Source organism: Anomalospiza imberbis, chromosome 2, assembly GCF_031753505.1.
Source record: "Anomalospiza imberbis isolate Cuckoo-Finch-1a 21T00152 chromosome 2, ASM3175350v1, whole genome shotgun sequence".
In the NCBI taxonomy this organism is placed as follows: domain Eukaryota; kingdom Metazoa; phylum Chordata; class Aves; order Passeriformes; family Viduidae; genus Anomalospiza; species Anomalospiza imberbis.
Window position 1 is genome coordinate 60,034,617 of NC_089682.1, and position 14,342 is coordinate 60,048,958.

The following is a 14,342-nucleotide window of genomic DNA, read 5'->3' on the forward strand; positions in this document are numbered from 1 at the left end:
CTAGCGCCGGGCGGGGAGCGCGGGGCAGCAGCGGCCACGGCGCTGGGCACAGGTTCCCGGCGCCGCCCGCCCCGCCTCGCCGCTTCTGCCACAGCCCAGCCGAGTTTGGGGGCGCCTCTTCCCCCCGCTTAAACGGCCTATCCGCCATCTCCGTCCGGACTCGTCCGAACGAGTCGCGCCTTTGCTGCTTTACAAAGCCTTCCTCCCGCCAAGCGTAAGTAGAGCGCCCCTGCGCTGCGCCGCTCGCCTCCGGGCAGGGACGCGGGCGCGGGCACGCTGGGGGCGGAAGCCTGCCTGGGGCCTCTGCCCGCTCGCCGAGTCGCCCGGCCGTGGGATGGGCGCCAGGGAAGGGCAGGGCGGGGCCGAGCCTGCTCGTCCTACTGAGGAGGAGTCGTGGCGGGGGTCCTGCTGCTCTGAATACCTTCCTAAGGGACCCTGGCGCCAATGTCCCTCTGTTCCTGCCGCAGCGAGGGAACCGTCTGCAGGCAGCGGCGCTCGCAGATGGGACGGTAACTGAGCCTGGTGTGGCAGGGAGAAGTGTCCAAACCTCATCAAGTACCTCAGAAGATGCAGTGAAGGACAAAGCAACAAGTGTTAATATCCAGGATGGTTGTGCAGGGACGTGTAATATCTTCCTTGAAAGTTGCCACTAACATGTGAACACTGATACGCATTTCAAGCCAGTTTTGCACTTGGAGTAAAGCTAAGTCTTAAATATAAAGCATAGACAAAATTTCTTTCAGTGTTTTAAGTGGTGCTGCACAGAATGATGGAGTTCACGAGCATAACCCGAGATGGTTCCGGGGTTCCCTGGGGTGAGCTCTGAGTTATCTGGCCCATATAAACACTTTCTGCTGATAGTGGGGAAAACGGCCGGGTGGCCTCCCTGCGTTGACCAGACTGTTACCTCTGTTCACATCTTTGGTCCCAGAGTTACCAAAACATGCCAGTTACTCACTTGTTCACGCAGGACTCACAAGCGATGCAAAGTATTGACATGAATAAATATTCTCAGGAAGGTATGAAGCTTGATGAAGTAAAAATTTGCCACTGTTGTAAGCAAAAAAGTTGTTTCATTTGTGTCTTTTTTTTTTCCTATAGGCAAAAAATTTTTGGGTTCATTGCTGACTCACTGAAGAAATCAGATAAGCCTAGCATGTTGTTAGAAATCCTTAGTGTGTTAGGTCTTTAAAACACTGACATAGATACAAAGAATTGATTGAACTGAGTAGTCAGAGATACTAGAGGTATTTACCTCTTCTCTTTAAAGGGAAACGAGAGAATCCTACTGTAACATTTTAGAATTAAACTAGAAAAAATTTAAATTGTTTCCACAGTACAAAAGTGTACTTTGAGGAGTTTGAACAGGGTCTCCCTTGCAGTTACTTTAACTTGCCTCAAGTCCTCTCAGACAGGTACTCAAATGTTGGAGTCCCTTCTTCTCTGCAGTGGAAAAGGGTCTTGAGTCTTTGAATGCCGCAAAGGCTCATCTTTCCTTTGTGTATCTGGGGCGGGGGGCGGGACACTCGCTCCTCATGGTGCAGTTTTTAGATCTGTGTGGCTGATGGTATGTGGGCACCTGACAGCTCTGTCTCATTCTTGCTTCACTCACTCGGGATGTAGGACTGTTGCCTTCATGCTCCACGGCTGTTCCGCAGTCCCCCGGTAGCTCCACACCCTTCCCACCTTTCAGCTTTACTGGTAAGTCACTGTCTTTTCCTTCCTTAGAGCTCTAAGGTGGCGTTTGGGTATTCTGGGTGAGAAAAGGGGTTGCTTTTTGTTCCGGTTTTTCTCCCACAGCTAATGAAGCAGGCAGGGGCTCCAGCAGGGAAGAGGGGAGTTTAACAGGTCGGGTGTAGCTCTCCTCCTGGGCTCAGCCCTGCACTCCTCGTGCTTTTCCTTTACTCAGGCCAAACTTTCACTCAGAGGTCAAGTGGAGTCAAGAAGAAGTCAAAAGAAGTTTTGCCTGGGATTTAAGGAGGAGGCTCCATAGCAGTAAAGTAAGTTCAAGGTAATAACAAGATCAGTTAAGGAATTAATTTTTAACAAGTGTTTAAAATACAGTGAGAGTGGTGATAGCTGTGTCTGAAAGTATGACACTGGGAGCATGAAGAAAGGTATTTTTCAAATCCTCGTTTAAACAAGTTTATAAAATGAACAGTGAAACCTCTGTTGTGATTTATGAAACATTCACCATTGTGTTTCATATATATATACATAGCCAAATACTATTAAGTTTCTCTGGAAATTATAGTAGCTCATTCTGTGCCTGCACATATGCCAGTTTGTCTGGAATTACGTGCTGATGCTGCAGACTTTCTGCAGGATGACGGCTTTTGTCTGATATAAATTAGCAGAGTTATGAACCTGGCAGTGGTGGAGATTCCTGATTGTTTGGTAAAAAACCAAAGTAAATATTGCGAGTTGTTTTAGCAGCTTGTTTTTTGGCATACTGCTTTATAAAATAGATATTATTTTGACGAAAAAATCTAAATCCCAGGTTTTTAGACTGTCACAAGAAATTAAAGGAAATGTGGGCTGAATTTAAGAAAATATATTCAGGCCAGGATATCTGTTAAGTTTCTAAATATTTGTTATGGGACATTTTTTTGATGTACCAGTGTAATGAAATCGTAAATTCATCAAGTGTCATAATCTGGCAATGTATGTAGTACAGCTGTGTACTTACTTGTATTCATATGTGCATAGAAATACATAAGCATGTACATGTTTGAGTAAATTTATAAATAATAAAATGTCAAGTTTTGCACCTAGAGCATATAGTGCACATAGTAATGAACCTCTTCAGTGACATCATCAGAAATAAAAATAACTGGAAAGTTTGTTGATGTCACATAATTATTCTTCTCTTGCAGGGGATAGATATGACATCGCAGCTTCTAAAATTTATTCTCGCTTGCTTGTTCTCTTTGTTACATGCAAAGTTTGTTTGTGCATGTACTAAACTAGTAATTAATAGCACAACATTGATTCTTAAATGCCATGCCAATTTTTATGAATGTCCACTTTTCAGTGTGGTCTGAAAGAAATTATTTTCTAATACAAGAATACAATACAACAAAGGACACCAAATAAACAAGAGTCACAGTTCTTATTAAATCATACAAAGGTTCATGAAGTCCTTGCTTTTCATACTGTTGAATTAGATTGTTTTCTGAGACAGATCCTCTGTCATTCCCTTGTGGGTATTCATGGACATAATGAAATGCAGATAAAGATGTTTCATTTCTTAATCTGCATTTTTTCCAAGCCCAAAAAGAAAAAAAAAATGTCTCCTTTCACAATCCATATTGAAGATTAGGTCTTAAGAGTTGCCTGTCTCTGTAGTACTGAAAGTAATAATGTTCAGTTGAATTTTATGTAATACTACAAAAGCAAGCTTGGGATATTCTCAGCTAAAATATTGAGTTGTGGCCATTTAAATTTAGACATAGGTATTCTCAAACTCAATAGGAAAAAATAAAATATTCTCTGAGCTTTGTGAACTTTCTGTTTTCATTTAATGTAATTTAATGATTTTTTGTATCAAGGCACCCCTTTGCAGTTGTTGGTGTGATTTTTGGATGAGTTACATTGGCCTTAAGAATTGCTTACTGAAGAATGTATTGACAGTGAAGAAAGACACAGGACCTGGATTTCTGGGAACTCTCCAGCCGGTGGAGATGTAACTTTGCATTGCCCTTGGAAAAAAAGTTCTTCCAGTATTTATGTACAGTGGACAAGACACATTTTTGGTGAAGGCAACAGTTGCTGCATTTCATATTACGATGTACACTAAGATTTTTCACCTCTGTGCAGTGGAGATGCTGTGAAGTATCTGTCTGCTCATGGCTTAAACACTTTCTCTTGGTGTGCAGGATGAATTTGCACACTCTAATACACAGAAATAAGTATTTTAGCTAACGTAAGCGCTAAAATAGCTTTTTTATGTGTATCCTCTCAGAAGTGCATTGTGTCATGTCTTTGGTGTCCTGAATTAACTCACCCTGGGCATTGCTGACCTGTAGTTAAAAAAAAAAATCTTGAGTAGTATTAGTGATTGGAGAATGATTAAATTAGATGGATTTATTATTTGTCATCTTTCAGTTATAAAAATTGTTAATGTTCTTCTGTTAATCAGTAGATAAATCCTCAGAAAAGCACAAAACGTCCTGTTTTCATTGTAGACTTCATTGCCTGCTCATTACCTGAGCTGTCTATTTTGTTTTATCTGGATAGAAAATAAAGAGTAAGGCAGAGAGTATTGAACTGAGAGGCACAGATTAATGTCAAGTATAGCAGAGAAAGGAAATACTGAACTTGGATTTATGCTAAACTTCTTTAATCCATCAAATATCACCTTATTTATTTTGCTTTTCCTACATTTTCCCACTCTTAATGAGAACATCCCCGAACAACAATTTAGTTCTGTTCAAAGATGGAACTAAATTGGTTATATCTTCAAATGATTTTGAGTTTTAAAAAAGTATAAAATTAATTCATTCTTGCCTTAAAAATTATGATTTGTCAATATTAAAATTACTTAACCAGCCAAAATATTTTAAACTTTATAAAATTAAGATGGATGGTTAAATTTTAAAGTAATATAAACATATTAAATTAAGACTATAAAAATGCTATAACATTATAGTAGCTTTGGGCTACTATTTTAAGAGGAGAAAAAACACATTCTTCAAAAAGAATCTGAATATATTTTTAAAAAAAGTTTCAGGACAGGGAACATACGTACATAAAATCAGTATTTGGTTGTTAGTATCATCGTTTGTAGTTTATCATATTATGTTGGAAAAATAATTCATTTATATTAAGGGAATGCATTTTTGAAGAATATCAAAGATGTATTTTTAGTGGGAGTTTTTGTTAAATTAACTTTGTGTGATAAAAAATGAATTGGTATACCAGGATTTATAGACCTGCAGAATACTAATGGATGTGTTGTTGCCTTTTGTGTGAAAGCATACTGCTCTGCAGTTATAGGTATTTCATTGTCTTACAGGAAAATCAAGTTATAAAAAAGCACCTTAAATAAATTTAATTTCTTTCATTGCATTAACTAAAAGACTGAAAGGAGTTCAGGATAGATTTTGGAAAAACAGTGACATATTTGCTGGAAATTACACTCTTATAATGATGAGAATAGTACACTTCTTCAGTGGTAAATTCCTAGCTGTAGTGATGAACACCTTTTTATTTTCTCGGGAATTGTAAGACACTCAGGTTTTTGCATAAGAAATATAAGCATAGTAAGATGTAATTCAGTTATATATATATAATATGCTAATATTTTTAAACAAGGAGATAATTACTTTTCTGATAGTGTTTTTTTTTTGTATGCAAATTGTTAAATCTGAATTACAATTATGATACAAGTATATCTGAAGGTAATGAAGTTAGCTGAAAGCAAATTTTTTTATTTTGTCTTTCATTGAAGGTTGACATATAAAATATAGAAGTGAGTTTATTAGGGGAATGGATTGTACTTACATATATTCCGGTATTCTTACATATAATCCACTTAGGAACAGGCCAAGGATAAGAGAAGTGATACTAGGAGATTTCTCTTGTTTCTCAATTGGAGGAAGCTTGTGAGGAATCTGATATTAAAAAAAATCTCGCACTTCAAGACTTTTCAAATCAGCAGTTGTGTTTCTGCCTAGAATTGGACTTGGGAAGCCCATCGTGCATGAATTGGTGGAAACTGCAGAGAATATATGCCAGTTGTTTGTCACAGAAATAAGGTCATAGGATGTAATTCTGCTATTTTCCAAGAAAATCTCTGTATTATAGTTGAAGTGACCTTGAGTTTGTTGTTTTGTTTTGTTTTGTTTTGATGATGTTGTAGTAAGTATGATTCAGTAACATCAAATGCCAGGACAGTAGGGGAAATAGCACAGAAATCTTTTCACCATTCCTTGCAGAATTTCTCATTCTTCCCAATATTTCAAGTTATTAAAATGACTGGGTTTTTTTAGAAATAAACAAATTCAAACATGCTTAGGCTTTGAGACCATGCTTGTTGAGTTGTACAAATTCCAAAATTCAACACTAAATTCCATAGGTTTTGAGTAATTATTTTACTGTGTTTATACAGTTTGAAAATAGCAGAGACCTATTACTAACTTCCTGATTGCTGGAGTAAATAAGTTTTGATAACAATAAAATTATTAGAGTTAGGCAGACTTTGCATCACACTCTGGATACCAATGCCATTGCATTTATAGTAGCATTATTCTGTTTAATCAATCTGATTTCTACCTGTTATTTTCTAAATAAAAGCAGGAGTAGGTAGAGCCATCTCAGATGGAGGAAACAGAAATAATATTATTTTATTGTAGAAATTCTAACTTACAACTCCTTCTTGCCAGTTCTCTATAGGCATTTAAACCTGTATGGGCTCTGTGAGAGCATTTTAAACATCTCCCTTCTGTGCTCACCAAAGCCCATGGTTGTGTGGTTCTAGGGTTATCTAGTTCTTAATGTATGTGTGCAGTATTCTGCAAAAGCAAGATAAGAAATATCATTTGTTGAGGATCAATCTTTTCTGCCCCAGCATTGTGCAATTACAAGGTGTTTTAACATTGCTCTAATTGCTCTGATGTTCTTGTTGTAGGTTAGAAATCTGAAACAATGGGTGACTGGAGCTTTCTGGGGAGACTGTTAGAGAATGCGCAGGAGCACTCCACGGTTATTGGCAAGGTTTGGCTGACGGTACTGTTTATCTTCAGGATCCTCGTGCTGGGGGCTGCTGCTGAGGAGGTCTGGGGAGACGAGCAGTCAGACTTTACATGCAACACTCAGCAACCTGGTTGTGAAAATGTTTGCTATGACAAAGCCTTCCCCATTTCTCACATCCGCTTCTGGGTGCTGCAGATCATTTTTGTCTCCACTCCAACCCTCATCTACCTGGGCCATGTCCTGCACATTGTACGCATGGAGGAGAAAAGGAAAGAGAAAGAGGAGCTGAAAAAGAAGGGAAGCAGCAAAGATGGCAACTACCCAGTAGCAGCAGCATCTGGCAGCGGTGGTGGAGGAGGCAGCAATAACGTCAAAGATCAATCTATTGTCAAAAGGGGGAAGGAGAAGCTCCCAATCCGTGATGAACGTGGTAGAATTCGTATGGGGGGTGCTTTGCTCCGTACCTATGTCTTCAATATCATATTCAAGACACTGTTTGAGGTGGGCTTCATTGTGGGCCAGTACTTCCTATATGGCTTCGAGCTAAAGCCAGTCTACCAGTGCAGCCGCTCACCTTGTCCACACACTGTGGACTGCTTCATCTCGAGGCCCACTGAGAAGACAATCTTCATCATCTTCATGTTGGTGGTGGCCTCAGTCTCCCTGCTGCTGAACATGCTTGAGATATATCACTTGGGGTGGAAGAAGCTCAAGCAGGGCATGACGAGTCAGTACATCCTAGAGATGCCTGTTGCAACAATGACACCAGTTATGGTAACAGGGGAGTCCAAACCTGTTTTCCTGCCACCGCCAGCACCACCTGTGGTGGTCACGACTGCCACGCCACCCCCTGTTCTGCCTGACACCCGTGCTGTCACACCGCTGCTGGCTCCAGTGACCATGGCATCTTACTATGCTACAGCTGCTCCAAGACCACGGCCCCCCTCCAACACGACGTCCATGGCAAGCTACCCTGCTGCTCCACAGGTTCCTGAAGATAGGCACCGTGCTGTGACTCCCACGCCCATCTCCACTCCCGTCACCATCCCGACCCCCATCCCCACACCCACGCCAGCTGCCATCAACTACTTCAACAGCAGCAGCCGTGCCCTGACATCCGAGCAGAACTGGGTCAACATGGCAGCTGAGCACCAGGGGAAGGTTTCCTCCAGCTCAGCAGGCTCCTCTACCCCCAGCAGCATCCGGCATCCCCTTCCTGAGCAGGAAGAGCCACTGGAGCAGCTACTTCCACCCCCAGCTGTGCTGCCCATTGCCGCAGCCAACAGCGGCAGCAGCAGCAGCCTGAGCGGGGCGAGCGGCAGCAAGTGGGATGTGGAGGGCGAGGTGGAGCTGTCGGGGGCACGGCCCGTCTCAGCTGCCTGCACCACGGTGGAGATGCACGAGCCACCGCTGCTCGTAGACACGCGGCGCCTGAGCAGGGCCAGTAAGTCGAGCAGCTGCAGAGCCCGGTCAGACGACCTGGCCGTGTAAGGCGGTCGCCCCTGCTCGGGGGAGCAGGTGCTGGAAGGTGGAGTGGGCAGGGGAGCTGCCTGGGGAGGCCAGGCCTGGCGTGGGTGAGAAGGCCTGGGCTTCAAACTTAGACGCTTGCTGTTTTTTGCACTCTGTGAGTTGTAGTGGGGAAAATTATCAACGTTTTCTAATAGGTCAGGGGTGACCGAAGCACAGCCCGTGGGCCAGGGGACCAGTCCCACTTTTCTTCACGTTCACAGCAGATCCCTCAAGGGCAGCCGTAGGGGAGGCCTGCACAGATAACAGGTGGGGATGGTAGCTCGGGTCGTGTGCCCCGAGGTTGACTTTCATCTGAGAAAAATGTTAATATCCCTGGTGCCCGTGCACCTGGCTGTCGTCTCCCTCTTGCCCTTGCCTTCACTTCAGCTCTTTCCCAGAAGCTCTACATGAGCAGCTACAATGACTTAGTTTCTTCCTCTTAAATCTTACATAACCCTATGGCAAACATCAGGGTGGTATATTGCCTCTTGGCACCTATTGTGTCTACGGACCAACTTGCCATATTAAAGGTAACTCAGTTTCTTCCATATAATGTGACTTAATCAAGCTTTTGTGTTCATGGCAAGTCACCAATGCAGTCCTCGGCCAGGCAAAGTTTAGGGAGCCCCTGGAATAGATTTTTGAGGTTCTTCTTTCCATAATTTTTTTTTACTCTTGACCTCTTAGGAAGTGTTCAGTTTGACCTTCTATCCAGTGTTTGCCAACCATGATCACAACTATGTTTATAAGCCTGCAAATATGTTTGAGCATGTTTGACTATAATTTTAGCTGACTTCTAAAATTGCTTACAGGAGGACAGGAATTCAAACCACACCTTGGAAATTATTACACAGAACAATTTCTCTTCAGAAAGCAAGGATTATGATTTCAATACACTGTGGCTCCATACATTGCCCATGGACAAACAATTAGGATAAAGTACAGCTCTGCATTTTAGCCTGTTAGATATCAGCATAAGTTTGTTGGAAAAATGCTTTTTAGAAGTAAACTTGAGTGCTTATTTTTAAGTATTTGAACATTTTGAGAATAATCTGTAGGTTTAAATTTACTTGACTGTGTACTTTTTAATTTTAGTTTGATCTTTGATCTGACAAGAAAATGTAAGAGGAAAGAAACTTACTAATGGTGAAGTTCCCAAAGCAACATTATTTCCTGTTGTGTACCCTTTAACATCAATCTGTAGTGTCTTTACGTCAGTGAAAACAGACTTAGATAATATTGTATTGCAGAAAAGGTGGCTAAAATATCTGGGCAATGTGGTGGCTGAAGGGTCTATCCTGATCCAGCTGAAGTCGCTTTCAGAATTTCCTTTCAATTTAACAAGGAGCAAGATTTGGGAATGGATCTTGCAGGCCTTATTCAAGCAAGACTAACATTCACATGAAGTTTTGGGAGCCAGTAGAAATTTAGATTTTGGGCCTTAGAAAAGACATTGAAATCCTGCTTTTGAAAAATGTGTGTGTCCCTTAAAAATGGGTGAAGGAAAGTACTAGCGTTTTTTTTTCTAAGGTGCATCTTTCCTTTCAACAGGCTCTGTCCTTTATTCCCTCCTAAACAAGATGTTAGAATTCTGCATGCCTGAATAGGCTCAGGAGAGTTTCAGTACAAAAGAAATACAGAATTAAGCCCAACTTCTTTTCTAAGCAAAATCCAAAAGAACTAAAGCTTGGAGTCAGTCCTGTTGCTGCTATAAATCGAACGTACTGTAACTGGAAAAGAGCAATCAAACACACTGGGATAACCCTTTGCATCTTCAAAGTGTTTGGCCTGGCAGTGCAGTCCTTACTCAGGCAAAGCAGGGTCAACCTGTAGCAAGTAGTTAACATTACCAGTTATTTCTGCTGTTAAATGTTTTCCTGAGTGTGCTTATTTTATTCAACAGTCAAAATATATTTCCACCACTCAAGATTAAACATTTTTGCTGCTTTCTGAGTGGTCACAATGAACTTCTTATGATCAGAAGCAGTATTCTGCAACCTTTGGGCATGCCGTCTCATGACTTCCTTGTCCTGCTTGTGTTGAACCAGGTGAGGAGAAGTCCTTCTGCTGCCATGGATCTTAAGGGCAGCCACTGCATTGAAAGTCAATGTGTAATAGTACAATAAAGATATTTATTATTAAGTATTCAGCTTCAGGCATGCTGTCAAGGATTTTCTGTTATAAGCCATAAAAACCCTTTCTGCAGGAAAACAAAAAGGCAAGTTCTGCTTTCTATTGAATCTATGCTTTCTGTTTAGTCTATGCTAAACATAGACTGAAGCTGATGAAGTTGCCTAGATATAAACAAAGGCAGAGATTAAGATTCAAAATTTTTAGATTTACTAGCATCTCTAGTAGCAGTTTTGTAAGTTTTGATAAATGCCAGTTAACTACATTGCTGAAATAATGCAATATATGCATCTCTGTGTTTTAGTGCATTGGAGTTTATGGGCTATATTTTCCTTTGTTCTGTGCTTCTGAAGAATGAAGTCAAAGTCTTTCTGGAGTGTATTTATATAAGCCAGACCACCTGGAATGTGTGCTTTTTTGTATCACTTCCTGAGAGCAAAACTGATGTTGTTTGATGGGGCTCTGCACCTTGCAGCCCTTAATTTAGTACTACCCTCACAGAGTGTGTCTTGCAGGAATGCATCCATATTGTATATAAAAAATAGTAAGAGAGATAGATTTAACTTAGGATCAACTGAGACCTAGGCTGACCTTTTCAAGTTAATGTGTGTGGTTAGACCTGCAGAAAGTTCAGATGCTTTTGTGGAATATATGGTATTTTCAGCCAGAGTAACTACTGGAAAGCTCTAAAAGATGATTTTTCCTGTTAGGTGAAGCTCGGGGGGAGAAATGTAACTCTATTGCAACCCCTAAGAGAAGTCTGAGAGAGCAGCCTCTGCATCCAGGCAGTCCTGGTCTGAGAAAGCAAAGCTACAACTCACAGGTTGCGCTTTTAAGATCAGCTTAAGTTCCATCACGTAACTATGCAGCGTCAAGCCTCTTCATTGCCTACAGTTTCACTTGGAGTCCAGTAACTGTTTCTTCATTTAAGCCCAGGTAACCTTTGGCAGAACTCCTTAGTGCTTACAACTGCTTGTAGTTGATGCATCACATCTGGATTCAGATTTGTTGAAAGAAAAATCTTACTGGTGTGGCCAATTTTGAGGACTTTAAACTTCACTCATGAACGATCACTGCATTCAACATCCTGTGAGTCAAGTGTCAAATTCTGTGCAGAATTCCACAGTTCTAGAAAATATGTACAAACACCCCCTGACTTGCAGAATAGAGTCTATTGGCCAAACTTATCTGCTAATTTCTAAGTCATCGACTCTTTCATGTCAATTAATTACAGAGTTTCATGGGAAGTGGTAACAAGTGATACCCTGATTTAGCCTGGTCATGTGGCTATTCAAATCACAATTCTGAAAGACCTCATGTGCACAGCTAAGATGAAACCTGTAGGTAAGTTATCACAAAAGCAGAAGTCAGAGCAGAATCATGCCTGATATTAAGCAGACTGAAAAAAAAAAAACCACTAATTTTTGCTCTTTGAGTAGAATAATTTTGGGAAAACTTGTTCTCTCTCTTACTTGAAGTTAAAAAATATGCTGAGGTAAACTATGGAAAAGAAAACTGAAAAAAGATACTCTTTGAACAAGTTACCAGGTGTATGATGTACTACTCTTTTTGCAGTATATTTGTTGTTCAACAAGGCACTTAGAGCTAATTAAATGTCTGACATTATGCAGCTCTTAAGATTATTTTATGGTATGAATACATAAGTGTAGGATCAGTAAAATAATAAAAGCAAGCTTTAAGTATCAGATCACTATTTAGGTCCTTTTTTGGTTAGTCATGAGACCACCTCCTCAGCTGCTCCAAACTGTTGTATTCCACTGAGTTCATGTGGGTGACAGCAGTCTGTAGGAGCAGAGTGTTGAGCCCCCAGCTCTTTTTGTTTTATATGGATACTAACACCATGGATTTTAATAGGCTGGGTTGTTTTTTTTTTTTAAATTCCAAATGTTTTACTTTGATTCTTCTTCTGAAAAGTGTGCTCTTGTAATTTTGATTTTCTGAAGTTTACATTCGGTTTTTGATTTCAGATTGCACATTTGGATGAAATAAACTGCTTTCTAAGTTTACATTTGTATAAGAAGTAAAAGAATGACTCTGCCAATGTGTTTAACATGAGAGAAATGTCTTACTATAACACAGGAACTCTTCAGACATAAGGCAGTACCATTAAATTTAACCTGATCACTGATGCATAGTATCAGCATTCTCTGTATAATTAAAATATGGGCATTGGATATATAGGGAGCACACCATGGAAAATACATTTTTCATCATGAATTCAATTATTGCCAAATAAACTAAGATTCACTGTTGTTCATATGCCTTCCTGTGTGTTTAGAGCTTCAATGTCAAAAATTAGCTGCGACATATGTCCTTTACAAGCTAAATTTGCAGCCTGGTTTAAAATTTCAGACAAAGTACTTGTGAATAAACACTGCACTGTTACATTGTAGAAGATTTTGCAAAAAATAAATGATTTTTTTTTTCTAGGCAAAAACATAGTTCTGGGCCTGCAAATACAATTTCATGCAAGTTATTTTAACTTTTGCAAATAAGACCATTAAAGGCAGTGGCACTATTTGCATAAACTAAAAATACTGATGTATTAAATTGTAGATTTACATTTTAAGTTTGCTGTAAGATGCCAATCTAATTCTAGAGTTTTCAGTTCTTGAAGAGTTATGCAAGACGTGTGAGCATATTTTAAGGTGGAGAGTACATTGCTATTTGCATTGCCACTGTTTCTCACAGTTAAAGGATTCTAAAGCATAAGAAAGCTTATGCAGAACTTTCTTGTTGCTTTCCAGATGCTTGTCTTTTACATGACAGGATCTGACAAAAAACATAGCAAGTTTTCTGAGCAGCCAGGAACTTGTAGTAACAATCAAATCAGCAAACAGTACTGTCTTCAGAAAGTGCCTTGTATATTAAATTCTGTAAGAAGCAAGTTGATGTAAATGTTAATTTACCTCATATGTTTACAAAATTGTGACTAAATAAACTTTTTGTACCACAGCATTGTCTCTTCTAGATTAAATTTTCACATAATACTAATGTGACAGAAGAGTTAGCTCCCTCCCTTTATTCACTTACACTGCTGCTTCCCTTCATCATGTGAAGTGCTCACTGAACTGCATCTCTTGGAAAACCGGATGCTGAAACCTGTCTCCGTGCAGAACTCCCAGTGGTTTCAAAGGAAGTTCACAGTCCAGAAGACACCTGGGAACAAGACCCACTTGAGCATGTGCACGGTGAAATGCTGACTGTCTTGACATCAATGGGAGGTCTGCTTCTGCCTTCCACCAAATCCAGGTTTCACTCTTGGCACTTGCCTTGACACAGGAGTCACTGTTCATCTTGTGCAGTGTGGCATTGGCAGTACCTCCCACCTTTCCCCCCAGTGCTGACACTAACATTGATTTAACCATCTAGCTGCTGTGCCATGAGACTGTTACCTATAAATGCATGAAGGATTTTAGTGCAGAGAAAGTGTGTCCTTGCTGGGGATAATGTGGGGTGTCCACTGCATTTGAAATTTGCTGATTTGCCCCTTATAGGAATGTTCACAATTTAGCATGCAGAAGTGTAACTCAATGCTGCACTGAAAATGTACAGTGTATTAAAGGCAGGTCAGTCTAAACATTGTCTAGTCCCGTGAAGAGGCCAGGGCCAGATTTCTGAGAAGTTTTACTTGTGGAAAGCAGCAATGTAGGCAAGACTAAGTGTGTCTTCCAGAACTGTTAAGTATGAAGGCTTTGTAAAACATTTTTTTATTTGCAGCACATTTCATTATTATTACATGGATCTGGTAGGTCTGGTATGCCCTGCTGTACTGAGTGCTTCTCATGGGAGTACAGTCAAGCATATTTTTGTGGTGCCTCCTTGTGCTCAGGCAGTGCTGCCTCTGCATTAGCTGATTGTATCCATATGGTAAACCAGACTGTTCACTATCTCTCATTACTGGCAGGGGTAAAGCAGGCTGTCAGGTGTATAATATGGGTAGTACTAAGACTGTGCTTGGCAGTCATAAGCTAAGGAAGTGCATT

The 14,342-nt window shown here is 40.5% G+C and overlaps 1 protein-coding gene across 6 annotated transcripts; it reads left to right on the forward strand.

Annotated features, from left to right (window-relative positions):
• The first annotated feature begins 284 nt into the window (after window positions 1-284).
• GJA3 (gap junction protein alpha 3) lies at window positions 285-13,311 on the forward strand. Of its 6 annotated transcripts, none has more exons than XM_068181324.1 (4): window positions 288-1,701; window positions 1,910-2,000; window positions 6,632-8,140; window positions 11,046-13,311. In XM_068181324.1, exons 3-4 carry the CDS (start codon window positions 6,649-6,651, stop codon window positions 11,180-11,182), a joined length of 1,629 nt encoding a protein of 542 aa, XP_068037425.1. In that variant the 5' UTR covers window positions 288-1,701; window positions 1,910-2,000; window positions 6,632-6,648; the 3' UTR covers window positions 11,183-13,311. The 6 variants fall into 6 exon arrangements, with proteins under 6 accessions (XP_068037427.1, XP_068037425.1, XP_068037426.1 ...); XM_068181321.1 differs by having other exon boundaries at window positions 289-1,705; window positions 1,817-2,011; XM_068181323.1 differs by having other exon boundaries at window positions 289-1,705; window positions 1,817-2,000.
• The last annotated feature ends 1,031 nt before the right edge of the window (window positions 13,312-14,342 follow it).